At 42.7% G+C, this 18,410-nt stretch overlaps 1 protein-coding gene across 2 annotated transcripts in view; it reads right to left on the reverse strand.

Moving 5' to 3' along the window:
• Positions 1-18,410, reverse strand: part of LOC309708419 (zeta-sarcoglycan-like) — a 370,409-nt gene that overhangs the window by 90,474 nt on the left and 261,525 nt on the right. For both annotated transcript variants that reach the window (XM_082536450.1, XM_082536451.1), the window contains exon 4: positions 4,830-4,917. In XM_082536450.1, the coding sequence (XP_082392576.1) occupies positions 4,830-4,917 (88 nt within the window). The remainder of the gene's footprint in view (positions 1-4,829; positions 4,918-18,410) is intronic.

The raw sequence follows: 18,410 nt of genomic DNA on the forward strand, positions 1-18,410 counted from the left end.
CACTACTTAAAATAGTTTATTTTGATGCACATGCTGTTTTCTTTGCAAATTTGCATCATAGGATTGTTTTTCATTTTTTCCTGCAGTATATAAAAATTGGTGTATCTCAAAAATAAAACTATGAAGACACTCAAAATAAATTTCCTGCTGTTGTAAGCTATTTATTGCAATTTTTTTGCATTTAAAGTTTTGAGGGATAAACCTCTTAAATTTCTCCAAGTAGAAATATACGTAAAAAAAACCAAAAACGATTTTCAATTATTTTGTAGTTTATTGCACTTTTTTTGCAATTCATCTCGTTACTGTGGACTTAATGCATACATATTATTATAATATGGGCTATAACAGTTGTATTGATGTATAGCAACTTGAAATGCTCCCTAAAATGGAACTATAGCATGTAAAAATATAAAGTAAGCTCTGGCGGCCTTGGTTCTATGGTAGGTCTTAAAGGGTTAATAATATTGTTTTTTCTTTTTTAGATATTACATTGACGTTGACCTCCCTACACTGGTCAACCACAGAAAGATAAATATGACATCCAGACCAGAAAATAAATTCAAAAAGCATATTTATCTTTATGTATTAACTTATTGCTTTATGGGTATAGTTTCCCACAGCTTTTCATTCATGACCTTTTTAGTGAGTCCCCTGAAACATGCTATATAGACTACATGTCATGGTCCTGAGTCTGAGGACTCAGTGTTTTGTGTTTCCTTATGCTTTTGTTCATTCCGAGTGTGTATTCTGTTGTGATTTTGCCATTTGTTAGGTTTCTGTTCTTTGCCTGCCTGCTCCCACTTCTCTGTGTTCCCTCTGTCTGTCCATGGTGTTATTGTGTCTGCTCATGAGTCTGCCTGTCATGTTCAGTGTCCTGTCTGATTCTCTGTGTCTGTTAGTTTCCTGTTTTATTCTGAAAGTTCATGTCTCATGTCAGTGTGTTCAGTTTTACCTCTCCCCTGTCTCGTTAGCCTTATTGCTCCCAGCTGTGTCTCCCTCCTGTGGCCCATTCCCTGATTACTCCCCGTGTATTTAAGCCCTGTGTTTTCCTGTGCTCTCTGTCGCGTCGTCTGTTTAACGCCGTGTCCGTCTGCATCATTCTGTGTAACCTGGTGTTTAGTCTGCGTCTCTCCACCATCTTTCATTGTGTATTTTGTTCCTCCCCCTGTGCGTGTTTGGTTTAAGTTGAGTTCTTTAGTTTTCCCCAGTTTAGGTTGGTTTACTCCCCGCTCTGCTCCTCCTGTTTTTGTCCCCTTATCACCTCTGCAAATAAATATTCACTCGCACCCCAGTCAGTGCCTGCATCTTGGATCCTTTACTCAATTCACCACACGACTGCTGTGCAGCCGTGACAGTACGACGCGACCACAAGATGGATCCAGCGGCCCTGACCGGGGAGAGCGACCTCACACGGGCTCTACGCCTGGTGGACTGGGTAACCCACACCTCCAATGCACGAGCGAAGGTTGTGGGGATAAATGCCGTTGAAGCAATCCTGGCCGGAAATCCCTATCTCCACCAGGTCCGGGGATTTACAGACTTACTCGCTGAGCTGCATAAAGCCCGGGAAGCGGTGCAAGCTCGGGAAGTAGCGGATTGCGCCCAGCAACAATGGACTACGACCGCCACAAAGCATCCGTCTCAGAGTCACCCACCGGAGGTTTCACGGCCCGACCCCCCAGAGGTTTTTCCCTGCCTGTCGGAGCCGTCAACGGTTGGGAGGAAACATTCGCACCACCGGCGCTTCACCCCACAGCCGGATTCAGGGACTCCTGTGCGACCAGCTGTGGTGAGTTTTAAGGACGCTGGTGCTTCTGGGACTGTGTTTTCTGGGGCTGTTCATAGTGAAAGTAGAGACAGTACACGGCGTTTACCTACCTTCGTGGTAACTGACCTCTCACAAGTTGGCATTTTCAAAACATCCATAACAGTAACTGACTGTGTGTCATCCACTCCACCACCAACTCCAGTCTCACTTCAACCAGTACATCAGCCTTTAGCCAGTTCATTAGCCCAGCCTGCATCTATGCCATTAGCCCGATCACCCGTTCCCTCCATACTGGAGGCTGTGTCTGTGCCACCCATTTTGAATCCCGTTCCTAGCAGCCATTTTAAGCGGAGAGACAAACCCATTAAAACCACTCTAGTTTCTCAGAAACTGGCTAATTTAGAGACTGTTACTCGCCCCAGGGCCTCCCCAGAGGCTGGGTCTCAGCCCCCAGCAGACTCGGGACCCCTGGCGGTTAAGAAGCCAGCTGGGGACGGCACCCGGCCGTCGCTGCCTGAGCAGACTCAATGCTCTGTGCAGCTGCCGTCTGCCATGTGTTTGCCAGAGGCCCGTGCGCCTGCTGGTTCTGTTGCGTCCCTGCCAGAGGCCCGCGCGCCTGCTGGTTCTGTTGCGTCCCTGCCAGAGGCCCGAGTGCCTGCTGGTTCTGTTGCGTCCCTGCCAGAGGCCCGCGCGTCTGCTGGTTCTGTTGCGTCCCTGCCAGAGGCCCGCGCGCCTGCTGGTTCTGTTGCGTCCCTGCCAGAGGCCCGCGTGCCTGCTGGTTCTGTTGCGTCCCTGCCAGAGGCCCGAGTGCCTGCTGGTTCTGTTGCGTCCCTGCCAGAGGCCCGCGCGCCTGCTGGTTCTGTTGCGTCCCTGCCAGAGGCCCGCGCGCCTGCTGGTTCTGTTGCGTCCCTGCCAGAGGCCCGCGTGCCTGCTGGTTCTGTTGCGTCCCTGCCAGAGGCCCGAGTGCCTGCTGGTTCTGTTGCGTCCCTGCCAGAGGCCCGCGCGCCTGCTGGTTCTGTTGCGTCCCTGCCAGAGGCCCGTGTGCCTGCTGGTTCTGTTCTGTGTGTGCCAGGGGCTCCAGTGCCCACTGGGTCTGAGACTGTTTTTGCTGGGGGGCCCGAGGAGCCCGTCCAGCCTTCTGCCTCGTCAGCTGGGGGGCCCGAGGAGCCCGTCCAGCCATCAGCTGCAGTCTCATCACCAGCTGCAGTCTCATCACCAGCTGCAGTCTCATCACCCTCGCCTGCTGCGGCCTCAGAGTCTTCGGCCTCGCCTGGTCCGGTTTCAGCATCTGCTTTGGCTTCATCCTCGTCGCCTGGTCCAGCGTCTGCTTTGGCTTCATCCGGTCCAGCCTCTGCATCCTCGTCTGGTCCAGCCTCCGCTTCATCCTCGCCTGGTCCAGCCTCCGCTTCATCCTCGTCTGGTCCAGCCTCCGCTTCATCCTCGCCTGGTCCAGCTTCTGCTTCAGCGTCCTCATCAGCTTCGTCTGGTCCAGCCTCCGCCTCCGCCTCGTCTGGTCCAGCCTCCGCTTCGCCTGGGGCTGCAGGGGCCACGCAGCCTTCAGGTCCCCTACTACCACCTCCACATCGTCGGTCATCTGCCAGGCCGCTTGTTGGGCATCTCCGCCACCGTGGACGCCCTCCTGAACGCCCTCCTGAACGCCGCCACTACCTTCCACGTGGCCGGCCTCCGGACTTGTTTCCACGCCGCTGTTGCCGTCCGCACGGTCAGCCCCCAGAGCTGTTTCCACGCCGCTGTTGCCGTCCGCACGGTCGGCCCCCAGAGCTGTTTCCACGCCGCTGTTGCCGTCTGCACGGTCGGCCCCCAGAACTGTTTCCACACCACTGCCTACTGCGTGGCCGGCCTCCGGACCTGCCCCACTGCCGCTGCCTTTCACACGGTCGGCCCCCGGAACTGAACTGTTTTGGCCTCCGGGTCGGCCCCCTGACCTTGTCCGTCTGGGCCTTTTCGGACTGTGTCCCTCCGTCCTGGACCCCCACCGCCCGCCCTGGTCGGGTCGTTTTCTGTTTTTTGCTTCGTGGGGTTTTTTTTTTGGTTTTGGTCCGTTTTTGTGTTTCTGTTGGGCTGTCTGGTGCCAGCCCTTGAGGGGGGGGTACTGTCATGGTCCTGAGTCTGAGGACTCAGTGTTTTGTGTTTCCTTATGCTTTTGTTCATTCCGAGTGTGTATTCTATTGTGATTTTGCCATTTGTTAGGTTTCTGTTCTTTGCCTGCCTGCTCCCACTTCTCTGTGTTCCCTCTGTCTGTCCATGGTGTTATTGTGTCTGCTCATGAGTCTGCCTGTCATGTTCAGTGTCCTGTCTGATTCTCTGTGTCTGTTAGTTTCCTGTTTTATTCTGAAAGTTCATGTCTCATGTCAGTGTGTTCAGTTTTACCTCTCCCCTGTCTCGTTAGCCTTATTGCTCCCAGCTGTGTCTCCCTCCTGTGGCCCATTCCCTGATTACTGCCCGTGTATTTAAGCCCTGTGTTTTCCTGTGCTCTCTGTCGCGTCGTCTGTTTAACTCCGTGTCCGTCTGCATCATTCTGTGTAACCTGGTGTTTAGTCTACGTCTCTCCGCCATCTTTCATTGTGTATTTTGTTCCTCCCCCTGTGCGTGTTTGGTTTAAGTTGAGTTCTTTAGTTTTCCCCAGTTTAGGTTGGTTTACTCCCCGCTCTGCTCCTCCTGTTTTTGTCCCCTTATCACATCTGCAAATAAATATTCACTCGCACCCCAGTCAGTGCCTGCATCTTGGATCCTTTACTCAATTCACCACACGACTGCTGTGCAGCCGTGACACTACATGTCCTTTGAGTTCTGTATTCTGTAGGACATTCACTAATTCAATAAGAGCTTGGAAAGATGATATAGTCAAGACAAAAGCCCAAAGAGCCCGGCTCTCAGCCTCAGTGAAACACGCCAATGGAAACAGATAGCATTCGGTTTGCAAAACAGAAAGCAGTGGAATGTATTTAGGAATTCAAGTACAAACAATGCCTTAGAGAAATGATCCGGTTTGGAGGTTGTTTAAAGAGAAAATCTTGTATGTCTTTGGTGTATGTCTTACCCACAGTTAGCTGACCAGTCAGTTGTCCCTGTTCATTCCGAGCATTGACAGTCACATTTCTGTCTGACTGGAGGATCAGTGGACTGTCCTATAAAGAAGAGGAGAGAGAGATGACTAAAAGAACATCAAAATGTAGATTTATTGGACTCTCACAAACATAACCACGAATACCAAAATAGCTTCATAGTTTTCATTTACACCTATTTACTTTACTTTCTGTCTGTGCCTTGTAGGCTCTTGCTTCACTGGACACCTTTCAACCAACCAGCCAGTACTGTCATAACTTGTATCAACCTCCACAGTTCACTCTTGACTCCCTCTCCTCTCTGCCAGCACCGGATCCTTTGCACTCAATTTACATAATCCATTCAAAATGGCATCCATCTGTGATTGTGTTTGCTTGTGTTGAATTGTGTGTATGTCTGCGAAAAGCCAATTATTCTCAACCTAAATGATATAAATACAGCTGTGACCCTGACCTCTGCTTTCCTCTTTTAAAGTCTGACTGGGACAACTTTGGTTTACATTGAGTGGATATGTGTTGCAATGAATGCAAACCTGATGTCTGCCATTTTCATTGGCTTACAAAAACAATCTAACATCGCTCTCTCTCTGGGTCCTTCTCTCAGAGCTACCTCGGCTGTCGCTCCCAGCCCTTCCCAGTCTGCTGACTCTTCCCACTTATATACTTAACCAAGTTTCCACCTCTTTCATTACATCTCTGCACTTGCATCATTTTCTTTTTTTATTCTCTTCCTCTGCCCTGCGTCTCTCACTCTTACCCTTTAAATTGCTTATTTGTTTTGGCTGCTTGAAATGAATAGCTCACAGGTGACCCAATTTCTCTGTTGATTTCCCCAAATTAATATCTTGCTGCATTCTGGTCTGAATTCCAAATGAGTATTGTGTTAAAATTGGAAAGTCGTTGATCCGTTGAAATGGGGGGGGGGGCCCTTTCCATCCTCTTCTGACTGAATCTCCCTCATTCACCCACCCATTCTCTGTCGTGCTATTTGTTATGGATGGATATTTATTGTTCTGCTTATGCAAGTGAAGACCAAATTCCTAATATGGCACACCTGTCTGTGTTCTATTTTAGAGCATCAGGGGCTCCTGGGAGTCACGAATGCAAACATGAACATAAGTGTTATGGGTACACAAAGTTATGAACAGACACACACACACACACATACAACAGCCTTACACGTACACAAGACAACATGTGGCAAACAACGTTTGCGTATGACTGTACACCTCACATACACACTTTGATAAATGCACATTCTAGATATGAACACATGCAAACATTAACACCTGAAAGGGCACTTAGGTGCAGTTCAAAGCACTCAAGCTTGTGTGCATGTGTACGCAGAAACACATAATCCACTCATACAGACTCGGGTAACAAATTTGCTAAACAACAAATGAGTGCTCCACTCAGTTTATTGTGCAATGCGTCTCTCTTCTATTTCCTAACACATGTACGCTGGATTAATTATTTTCAACGGGGCGTGTGATAGGCTTCACTGTATTATCTTTCCACTCTGTTAAAAGCGAAGGGTGCTTTGAAAACTATGACAGATGTAATATGCCTTGAATCATTCCAGCTCAATGGGCGGTGTGGACGAACATGCCTGGTCTTATTGTGTTAGCGCAGGACTCTGTCATTTTAAAGCGCAACCATTGATGGGAAGTCTTATTCTATTAAATGCATATATAATCTATGGATATAAAGTTTCCAAATAATGACTACGTGTTAAACAGTTGCTAACGTCGTTATACGACAGCTGAATGTTGCCCACGATGTATGAAAAAGTAACAATACTGTCTTGTCCTTCTTGATGAGAAAATTGTCAGCTCCCCCTAAAAGACATTAGCAGTAATCAAAGACTGAAAATCAAAAGCTTTTCGTCACTTGCATTCCTAATTCTATTAAAATAAGATCTTTTATTCACTCATTTGACACACAATACCCCAGTGTGCAGCCTTTATTATCTCTGTAGAAAATAAAGGCAACATTTTTACAATGTATTATCTACCCATAGCGCCCACTGTACTAGTTCAGAGCATGTTCCTACCATCTGAAGAACGCTCTATAGACGCAGTCTTCAGATAATTAAGGGCCCAGGGCAGCTGCTTTATAAATACTCAACCTGCTGTTACTGTTTGCTTCCCTTAAAGCTACTAAGAGAGTGCTGCAGATCAAGTTTAAGAAAAACCTCAGTTTCAGCAATCATAGTTCATATTTAGTATGAATACTAATTGAGTTACCATTTGGTGATGTTCAGCTTTGCCTATTGCCCAAAACCTATGCCACAAAAGCACACAAACAGCAAACAATAAGAGTTGTTTGTCTCTTTGCTAGCAGTGACACCTAACACTGATCAAACTAGCTCCAATTTACCCAGAACAAGAAAGCACCACTAGTAGCCTGAACAGTATAAAGGACAATTATATGCAAAAACTGGCTCCTTTAAATATGAGCTAGGCCTCTAGCAATAAACAAATAAATAAATAATTTTAGTCTTGTTTGCATGGAAAAATACACACATTTATCCTGAGATAAATTTTGTTCTTTTCACACTTTGCAAGTTACCACGGAGTTACACACGCACACACATATACACACATATAAAACTAGTGCTTTTAAAACAAAATTTTAGGGGGGAAAAAGTTTACAATGAAACAATAATAAGTAACAAACTTTATTTTAGTGAAGTAAATTAGCTATGGTTGTCAGATTGTGCTTTTAAAATTTAAAGACATTGTTGCGGTCCGCTAATTTATTAGAGGACACATTTTGGTTGGAGCAACACTGAACCCTTACACCAGGGTAGCAAGAAAAAGGTATAAATAAAAGGAAAAACAAATGTATACAATGTGTATCGTATCAAATGCATAGAAAACAAATCCACCAGTACTAGTGCAAAGGTATAGCGTGGAAATATCCATACATATCTCACATATGCTTTGTGTTGTTCATCCATTATTGTCCCTCTGGTTTTGTTGTTAACGTCTCACTCATAAATCTCATCGAATAATGCAAACTATGCACTGAGGAACAAATACAGTCACAAGCACCATACTCTCTCTTGCGAGCTGACACAACATACACCACTGCACCATTAATTAAGTTAATAGTTAAATTTTTGCTTTGATTATGGATACAGGCATAGGGCTGCCAGCCTGAGGTAGCCAATGTAATTAGTCAGGTAATAATAGGCTGTAGACGGGTGGCTCATCATCACAGCCTCCAGCCCCCAGTACAGATGGGTCCTAAAAGCAGCTCTCAGCTCTCCTGTTTCATTGGTATGTCACTGACTGCCTGACTAGTCTGGTCAGGACACATGGTTCAAAAGTGATTTTTATTTAGTTATTACTCCAGCTTTCAACTCTCCTATCTGTCTCTCATGATTGGTCTCACAAGCGGTCTAACTTCATACATTAGCTGTTTCGATAGTAATATAGTCAAGCCTCATACAAGATGCATTTGACTGATTCATCTTTGCCGTCAGCATCATAACAGCTTTTAGCTCTCCTGACTGTCGTGCTGATTGCTTGTCTCACTAACAGACTGACTCTAAATGGCTATGGATGTAAGCTGAACAAGCAACACTTCTGGCTGTCATGCTAATAAAAAAGCTTTAATCTCTCTGGTCTCTGGTCAGCTCGATTCTCATGTTTGTCTCTCCGACTATGCAAGTGACTGCTTCTTCTGCAATATCCCCTCAAACTCAAACCTTTAGGAATTGTTACTTTTTGAATGTGATGCAACATATGAGGAAACTCATTTATGGAAAACTGAGATCTCAATATAGTAGAATGATTATGTTTAGTCTGCTGTGTTTTTATGTCTCTCTATTGATACGTGTGGAACCTTTTCATTATAAATGTCCTCTAAAGCTCTGTTGTTGATGCGGTTAAAATTACAAAGTTGTTTTAATTTATCAGTTAAGTCAAGTATATAGTAAATCGTTCAGGGCTAAATACAATACTAATCAAACACTGTATGATAAAATGCCTGTGGGGGTTTCCCAATTCCTCTTTCAACCTTAATTCAGTTATCTAGCATAGACTATTAAATAAGTAATGTGCTTGGTGGCATGCAGTGCTAATGTGGTGTTTTCTGTTCCCACAGCCAGAGACAATAAACTAGCAGTGCCCTTGTGTGTATGGGTATTTGGACTGAATATGTTCAAGCTTCTTAATGTCCATTCATAAGCCTTATCATCTATTTAACTGGTCACCAGTGTTCGTTACAAGACTTTTATCTACAGATGTGAGATCTGTGTAAATCTCAAGACAAGAATGAGATTGAATCGATTAAAAATTAGCAGTTCGTCCTTTTCTACTAAGTAGCCAGAATGGTGACTATAGAGCTCAAGAGATAGGTTATGTAAGTAAAAACCTCATTCATATTCTCTATTTGGATTTTGATAATCCACCACAATCTTGTATCCATCCAAAGAAAACTTGCTATTAGCTATGAGAGTGATTAAGTCAGGAATGGAGCACTGTACCACACTGATGACTAGGATATACTATTAATATTATGATACGGATTAAATCTGAGAAAGTTAGAAGTCCTTTGGGGAATCTGGGAATTGCAATGCATTATGGGATGAGCAGTTCCTTCACTGTCAAAAGGAATGACATTTTTTAAAGCAAATTTCTTCATTGCTTTTATTGACCTCATAGATAGTTGTCTCATTTACATGAGAATTTTCTGAAATGTCCATGAGGAGAATCAATGGGAAATTAACTTTCGTGACTCCAGCTCAGTCACTATTGAAGTTTTCGGGTCAAGAAGTGTATAGCATTCTACTCACATCTGATTCACCGTTATCATACCCTCCTTGTACTCAGAGCAATGCATCTACTGTGAATGCACTAATGCACTTAAAATAGCAAGTGCAGAAGTATACCAAATGAAACACAGCAACTGTGTCACCAGGTTTCATTGCAAGACTAGCCTGCACAAAGCAGGTAATTACTCACCACAGAGAGACAAAGAAAAATTAAGAAAATGTGAGAAAGCCTGAAGGGCCTCAAGAACACTGAGGGCAGAGGGTGGGACAAAGAGGTACGGGTACAGAGGGACAAGAGGTGTACGCAGGGACCTCCCGGCTCCAGGGTTGCAGAGTGATAAATCTTACAAAGAGCAACGAGAGAAAAAGAAGAGTGGGAGAAAGATAGAGATGGGAGGCAGAGTAGGGTAAACCACAGAGCATCTGTTTTAGAGATAGAGACACCAAATAGATCTATAAACTGAAGTCGCTACGTCAGCCCTCTGCTTTCTGCTTCTTCATGATAATGTATGGTGCTTAAGCGACCAGTCAACAAAGTCACACAGCTCAAGGAAAATAAATGCCAGCTGAGAAAGAAATACTTCAAGATACTAAAGTTAGATGTACCACTTTTTACAATACTGCATTACAAACTGGAGCTTTCTTAAAAGAAATAGTGATTATAATGTTTATTTTATTTACTCTTTTTGCTCTCCACATTGGTCTGTATAACTGTATGTCCTCACAAGCAAGGCATTTATAATAAAGTATGCCATTTATATTGAAACATTAACAGGCTTTGAGAACCTAATTCAGACATCTCATTTAGGGAGACACGCAGAACATCCATATCAGTAGTAACAAATGTGTTTGGCTACATCATGGCCATATAAGTAAATTCTCCCTCAAGTCCTGTGTCCTGTGGAATGCTTGAGGACAGGAAAAGAGAAAAGATAAGTGCAGAGGATAGAGGTAGTGAGGAGAGCAGAGAAGATAAAGTTGCAATGCTCCATTTACCATGAAATATTCTCCTGTGGTTCAAATACTTGAGGTGAAAGAGAAATAAGTTTACTCTGTACAAGTTTTTGTTTGTAAAAGTATGCAGGTGACGGTGACTGCTGTTTGCCCGAGTCAATATGTGGAAGAAGTGCACAGTGTGTGTGCAATGTGTGAGACAATATATTTTATATTCTGTCCATGAATATTTCTAAATGCATATGTTGTGTTTGCTTGCATGCATTTCTGCCTGCCTACACAGACGTGTTGGTGCTCATAGATTATTGATCAGGGTCAGTTTCTTAGACCTTCAGCGGCACACACAGATTCACACTTAAACACGGACTTGCGGTTTCTGAATACTTTTTACTGAAAACAATATAATATGGCTACTTCCTGATTTGACTTTTTACTCTTAAAGGACTCGTACTTTGGTAGTTTCCAATACCTGGGTTTAAGCTTGGTTCTGCAGAGTCATAGATTCTGCACAGCAATCTCAGGAATGAAACTGTATTAAAAAATTAATTGAAGATTTCATACCAATCATTATATCTATTTCATTCCTCTGGTATCCGTCTTTCCTCTTGTGGTTTCCTTTCTGTCCCTGTTCAACTCAATTCTCCAAGGGATCATAACAGATCCCTTTTCATTTGTGCTAAACCCGTGTGTGTGTGTGTGTGTGTGTGTGTGTGTGTGTGTGTGTGTGTGTGTGTGTGAGTTCTGCTTTATATATATGTGAGAGAGTCCATTTTTTTTTTCTTTAATGGCCACACAGACGCTTCTGTTTAACCCCGTCACCCCTGCAAAGTCAGGACAATCCATTCCATCAAAGCCAGACAGGATCAGGTAGCAGCTACCAGAAATAAATACTTACATCTCTGGTCTATGGTTAGCCTACAGGCGGCAGGTTTACTGCTAATGTATATCAGTTATCATTGCTGGTTTATCCTTTGCCTCAAGGTTATCCATTTCGAGCCTAATGCGCAAACAATAAATTGCACATAACTGAACCTCATGTGGAAATAAGTAATAGCACCACCGCTGTCTGTAGCCAGATAGTTTTGTTTTTCCGGTCACTGATGTATGCAGTCAGAGAATGAAATTATAATAATATAAATCCATCTGTTCCAAAGTGACCAGTGAGTTAAATGTCTTTCACTTTACCCTCAGTACTTACTTTTATCCTGCTCAACGCCACAATCCTATAGTAATAACCACTGAATAATGTATGCTAGGCCTTTCCTACTTACCGTAGAGAAGCAGTGTTGGAAGGATATGGCTGCTTCAAATTTAATACTCTGATTCACTGGGGGCTTGAGGCTGGTGGGAATTTTCATGTTCCTATTTTCTATAAAGACCCAAGCCTTTTAAACAGTACAAGAAAAATGCTGTCCAATTCTTTGTCCGCTTAGAAAAGCTTTGAAGAAGGAATCAGGCAGAATTTCCAAGATGTTTCAGAACTTTTTTTTTCCAATGAACCAAAGTTTTAGAGTGTTTATCTTATAGGATTTGTATAATTTATTCTGTGCCAAAAACCAATTAAGTGTAACAATTAGCTCTTTGGCTGCAAAATGATAAGTCACTAAGCTTGTTTAGCCGTGCAAATTCCATGCAATTTTATCACTCTTTGCATGAAGACAATCAAGCAAGGAAAATAATTGTTTTTTCAAACCCCATCTCTAACATCCTTTAGTGGGGCAACCTTTGTGCTTGCATTTCGTTTCCAAACTGAGGCTTTAATCAGAGCTCCTCTGGGCTTTTTAGCTCATTTTCTAGCAGTTCAGTATATCTTGTGGTTTGTTAGTGTCTCATTGCTGTGACAGGGATTTCCTGATGTTGGCCTCTCCTCAGAGCTCTGAGCCATGTGATGAAATCCCCAGTCGAGTTGCTGCCTTCATAATTACTGGGAATGGTTTACAAGGGTGGGACATAAGAGAGATGAAGTGGATTCTCTTGATGGCAAAACATTGAATAAAATGGGACATGGGAATGGTTTACAGAGATGAGAGGAGAGTGTGAGAGCGACAAGTGGGAATTTACATACTGAGGAGAAATAAGAGATGACAACGACAAAAAGGACAGAATATAGTTCCAACCCGTGGACTAAAAAAAAGAAACCTGTTGGAAATCATTTATTTTTTAGTAACATGCACTGAATACAATGTTTCATTATGTGTCACATCACGTTCATGCTAATTCCTGCCTGCCATCTAAGTACCACAGAGATGCAAGAGTGACTTGGACTTAATTTGTTCATAATAACTGCCTCCTTACAGGTAAGTGCAAATTACAGTTGACTTGATCCAGAGGACATGAGGAGTCACTCAATAGTTTAATGAATATAAAATGATTCTGGATTAAAAACATAATCTGATTATTATAACAAGTTGCAAAATTAAATATAATGTATAGCATTGCTAACCTTCAGAGTACACAGTACTCAGTTTTATTCTATTTTATTCACTCATTCATGAAAACCATCTCCTTGCAACATATGCTGTTAAAACATATCAAACCTGTGGATGTTGTGATTATTTTTTTCATTTATTTTTGACAAACTGCAATTGGAGTAGATAGTAAGCTACTATTTGCATTTCAGCATTGGCTAACAGCGCTATGCTATCTATTGCTTTTTTAAATTTTTTATCAGTGCACCATAAAAAAAATACAAATACAGTACAACATTGTGCTGCTTTTGTCATGATCCAGGTCTTTGACGTGGCATTTTGATTTTTGGAGGGCTTTTTTATCATTTAAGTTCATGCTCTGTATAATACTGTTCTGAGTTCAGTATTTCCTAGTGCTTCAAGAACTATAGTTCTAGTTCTTGGTTTCTTGTTTGACGATGTTGGTTCCCTTTCATGTCCTAGTCTCATCTCTGTGTTTTTCCCTCTGTCTGTGTCAAGTTCATTTCCTGTTTTATTTTGATGACAAATTATCTCTTGTGCTTAGTATTCAGTTGTACTTCCCGTGTAAATGATGGGATATTAAAGAAATTCAGTAACAATGACCCAAAGGTAAGAAAGCCGAAATAGGACAAACGGAATAAAGGATACATACAAAGACACATTTCTTTTATCTGTCTTTTTTATTTTCTTCTTACTGTTCTCCAACTTTAGCTGTTCTCTCATCACTTAATTTTAAAGTTGTCTAGTGACAAGCTTCAGCTTATTTATTCCTTTGATATACACTCAACAAAAATATAAACGCAACACCTTTGTTACTGCTCCCATTCCCCATGGGATGGACGTAGAGACCTAGAATTCATTCCAGATACACAATATAACCATCCCTCCCAAACAGTGGTCACAAATCAGTCCAAATGTGTGGTAGTGGGCACATCTGCTATATTGAGATAATCCATCCCACCTCACAGGTGTGCCACATCAGGATGCTGATCTGACATCATGAGTAGTGCACAGGTGTACCTCAGACTGCCCACAACAAAAGGCCACCCTGGAATGTGCAGTTTTTTGCGCTATTGGGGGTCTGGGGACCCAGAACCGGTCAGTATCTGGTGTGACCACCATTTGCCTCATGCAGTGCAACACATCGTCGCATGGAGTCTATCAGATTGTCAATTGTGGCCTGTGGAATGTTGGTCCACTCCACTTCAATGGCTGTGCGAGGTTGTTGGATATTCGTGGGAACTGGTACACGCTGTCGTATACGCCGGTCAAGCACATCCCGAACATGCTCAATGGGTGACATGTCCGGTGAGTATGCTGGCCATGCAAGAACTGGGACATTCTCAGCTGTCATCTGCCCTGAACAATGTGAACCATGATTCATCCATGAAGCGCACACCTCTCCAACGTGCCAGACGCCATCGAATGTGAGCATTTGCCCACACAAGTCTGTTACGGCGACGAGCTGGAGTCAGGTCAAGACCCCGATGAGGACGACGGGCATGCAGTTGAGCGTCCCTGAGACGGTTTCTGACAGTTTGTGCAGAAATTGTTTGGTTGTGCAAACCAATTGTTCCAGCAGCTGTCTGGGTGGCTGGTCTCAGACGATCTTGGAGGTGAACCTGCTGGATGTGGAGGTCCTGGGCTGGTGTGGTTACACGAGGTCTGCGGTTGTGAGGCCGGTTGGATGTGCTGCCATATTCTCTGAAACGCCTGTGGAGACGGCTTATGGTTGAGAAATGAACATTCAATGCACGGGCGACAGATCTGGTTGACATTCCTGCTGTCAGCATGCCAATTGCACGCTCCCTCATTGCTTGTGGCATCTGTGGCATTTTGTTGTGAGACAAAACTGCACATTCCAGGGTGGCCTTTTGTTGTGGGCAGTCTGAGGTACACCTGTGCACTACTCATGATGTCAGATCAGCATCCTGATGTGGCACACCTGTGAGGTGGGATGGATTATCTCAATATAGCAGATGTGCCCACTACCACACATTTGGACTGATTTGTGACCACTGTTTGGGAGGGATGGTTATATTGTGTATCTGGAATGAATTCTAGGTCTCTACGTCCATCCCATGGGGAATGGGAGCAGTAACAAAGGTGTTGCGTTTATATTTTTGTTGAGTGTATATTGCCTTGATCTCTATGTAATGTTTAGCCCTTACTTTTAATTCCCTTTGTTGTGTTACTTTGTTTCTAGTCTTTATTTTCTTTACACCGTGACTCTGCATTCACTACTCTTTGACATCTAAACAGAATTTTTTTTTTAAAAAAAATAAGGAACTGAATAATTTTAAGTGCATCAGAGGTTGTACATAACTTCCATGTGGGTGGATAGATGGATGGATGGATGGATGGATGGGTGGATAGATAAGACTGCATGAAATCCAGTCCTAACAGATGAAGTTGTCCCTCTCTATCTCTCTCTCTAGTTTAAGTCTTTGCTCTCTTTATATTAGGACTGCCTATAAGTTTTTGGTTTATATAGTTTTACTCTACAGCATATCACACACAGTAATCTGGGTCTTTATCTTCCTGGAGATCTAACCAGCAGTTGTCCTGTATGTCTTAACAACTGTTTATGCATTACCGTTTATCAGGACAAGCAGTGGGTACTTAGTCAAACCAAAAAATAGACATCAATTAAAATACACCAAAGTAAACTGATCCCTCTCCTTTCAGCTCAAACAGTGCTCTGTCATAAAGCTTTTTGCTTGTTTGCATCCATTCCTATTTTTGCATGAAGCACGCTTGCTTTGGATCCCACTGGAAACCGTAGCGTGTCTCCATTTCACAAGTTTGTCAGTCCCACATTAACAATGACTAGAACCTTCCAGCAGCTTTTTAAGGGTGCCTGTACATGTGTATTGTGGATAAAACCCAGGTCTTTGGCCGGAGACTGATGCTAGACAGGGTGTAGTTGGCTCTGCTTTCACAGCTCTTAGATTAGCTAGGAGCGGTGCCCTGTGTGGAAGCAGAGCTACAACTAGCAAACAGATAAACTTCTGTGATTTATCATTGTAACAGAAATTTTCTCTTATTGACCACCAACATATTTGTAGAGAAGGAGGAGAGCAGTGTGAAAATCTTTTTAATAATACCTTTAGCACGTTAGGAATGAAAACCTTGATGATGCAGAGGAGATAGCGCATCAAGTTTAATAAAACAGGCAACAGGAACAGGCAAGCCAACGCTTTCATACTAGTGTCTCTGAGAAATCATATTATGTTTACCAGTTGCTTTGTCAACACCCCACCTGGATTTTGATACGTTATGTTTGCCAATAATAGTTAATGTGTAGTCAAGTGTTTTCAAGTAATTCTCTGTCAAAGAAATGATTCAGTGATCATGGACTTAGAGGGTTTTAGGGTAAAAATATGACAATAAACAATATTGTAACATTGTTTATTGAAGAAAATAAAAAATAAATGAACACACACACACACACACACACACACAGTGAATTTCACTGAATTCAATTTCCAAGTGTCTCATATTTGGCCCTTGGATTAAAGTTTAAGGGCATTTTCATTTATTATCCTGTGTGTTGTAATTTCAGAATTCAGGTTTGTAGCATATGGAACAATCCTCTGGCTAAGCTATGAATCGCCAGTTTAATTACAGACAATTTATTGTTGGCTGGAATACTGAATTTCCCAAACGCCATCTTTAGAGCCTCATACTCCTAGAATTTTTCCATTGTTTTGCTATGATAATTGGCTTTCCTGTTTTACAGTTCTGCCAAGTTCCAACATCTTAAGGGAAAACAGGCTCTTCAGTTATCACCTCAGTTGTACCAGTTTGGCATTTGAGTACAGCACAGGGATTGTCTTAGTGGCAGATCTATTGCTGTGTTACTGCGCTGGCTCCAGATCTGTTTGTCTGTCTGTCTGTCTATCAGTCTGTCTGTCTGTCTATCTACGTCTTCATTCCTTAATTAAATTAAAAATTAAATCTAAAGTAGCTTAAATTACCTTATCTAAGCACTGAGGTCGGTAGAGTCGAAAAGAAAGACTGCAGCTATTCTGGGGATTGGATTAGACCTGCTTCAAATGAGACATATATGGTTGGCCATAACTTTTCCCCATTCAGTGTGCAATTCTGTTATATCTATTTGATTATGTATGTATTCAGTCTTTTCTGAAAGGTTGTCTGAAGTTCCTCAGAATGTTTACATTTTTTATGTATATACTTTGCTAAAAGCACAAACAAGAAATTGTTGACAGCATCGATTCTACACGTTAAGAATTTTTGGGGCAATATGGAAAGATCACATAAGAAATGAATAGTAGATAACACCAGCTTAGATAAATAACTTGGCGAACAGACTTCAGGAAAACTGCACACATACTCCCTCATCTAACAAATCTTTGTACTGGAGAATTGCAACAAACCAACAATCCCTAAAACAACAAAACAGCAAAAAGAAGTTTTACTGCTTTGAAGGCAGGGAAAAGACACACCAGAGTCTAAATATGGCCTGGCCTGTATTTGTATAGCGCTTTTACTAGTCCCTAAGGACCCCAAAGCGCTTTACACAGCCAGTCATCCACCCATTCACACACACATTGACACTTAAATATCTTGAATGTATTTATTTTCTTGAATTACTCACTAGACCTTAAGCATTAACTGCTGTCCCTTCAGTTTACATTAAGGTTTCTGCCCATGCATTTGTATTACTCATCCTGAGGCTGTTTTTTATCATGACAGGAAATTTGCCACCTGTAATAAGTTCTTAGCAAAATATTATTAACTTTATTCCCCTTCTTGCACATAGAAATAAAGCATGCTACTATAGTGGTTTTAAGATTAAATGGGTCTGCCCAGGACAGGACAGGACTTTGCTATAGGCAGCTCATGACCTATTTAGCTACGGAATAAAGGCGTCACAGTGGTGTATAATAAGTATAGCTTACATAGCTTGCATGAATGATATTTACTTCTGTGTAAAAGCAAAACCAGACCTGCAGAGAACTTGCCTAATGTGAACACATCGTTGAATTTCATGGAACAATATTCAGTTTGATTATGATGAGTATGCAGATTCACTGGTGGACAATTGGCTATTCTGCACGAGTGAGACAAAAGTTTTTATTTATTTTTGTGTTGTTTTGCTGGGAAACTGGGTCACAATTGTAACGTCAATGAATTCCAACTGACTAGAGCTGCCTATGCTCCAGTGCAGAGCAGAAAGCTGCCTTTCAAGCCAGTGGGTGGGGGAATTGTGCCCATTTTAAACTGAAAACACAGGTATTTGGTCGAATATTAGCTTCTGGAAATTTGTGTGCTTCAGTATTAGCTGCCTGCCACTTCAGCTAAGTTAGCACATACTGTTGTACTCACATTAATGTTACATACACACACATGCAGCCATAGTACAA

Source organism: Aulonocara stuartgranti, assembly GCF_965226115.1.
Source record: "Aulonocara stuartgranti genome assembly, chromosome: 6".
Lineage (NCBI taxonomy): Eukaryota > Metazoa > Chordata > Actinopteri > Cichliformes > Cichlidae > Aulonocara > Aulonocara stuartgranti.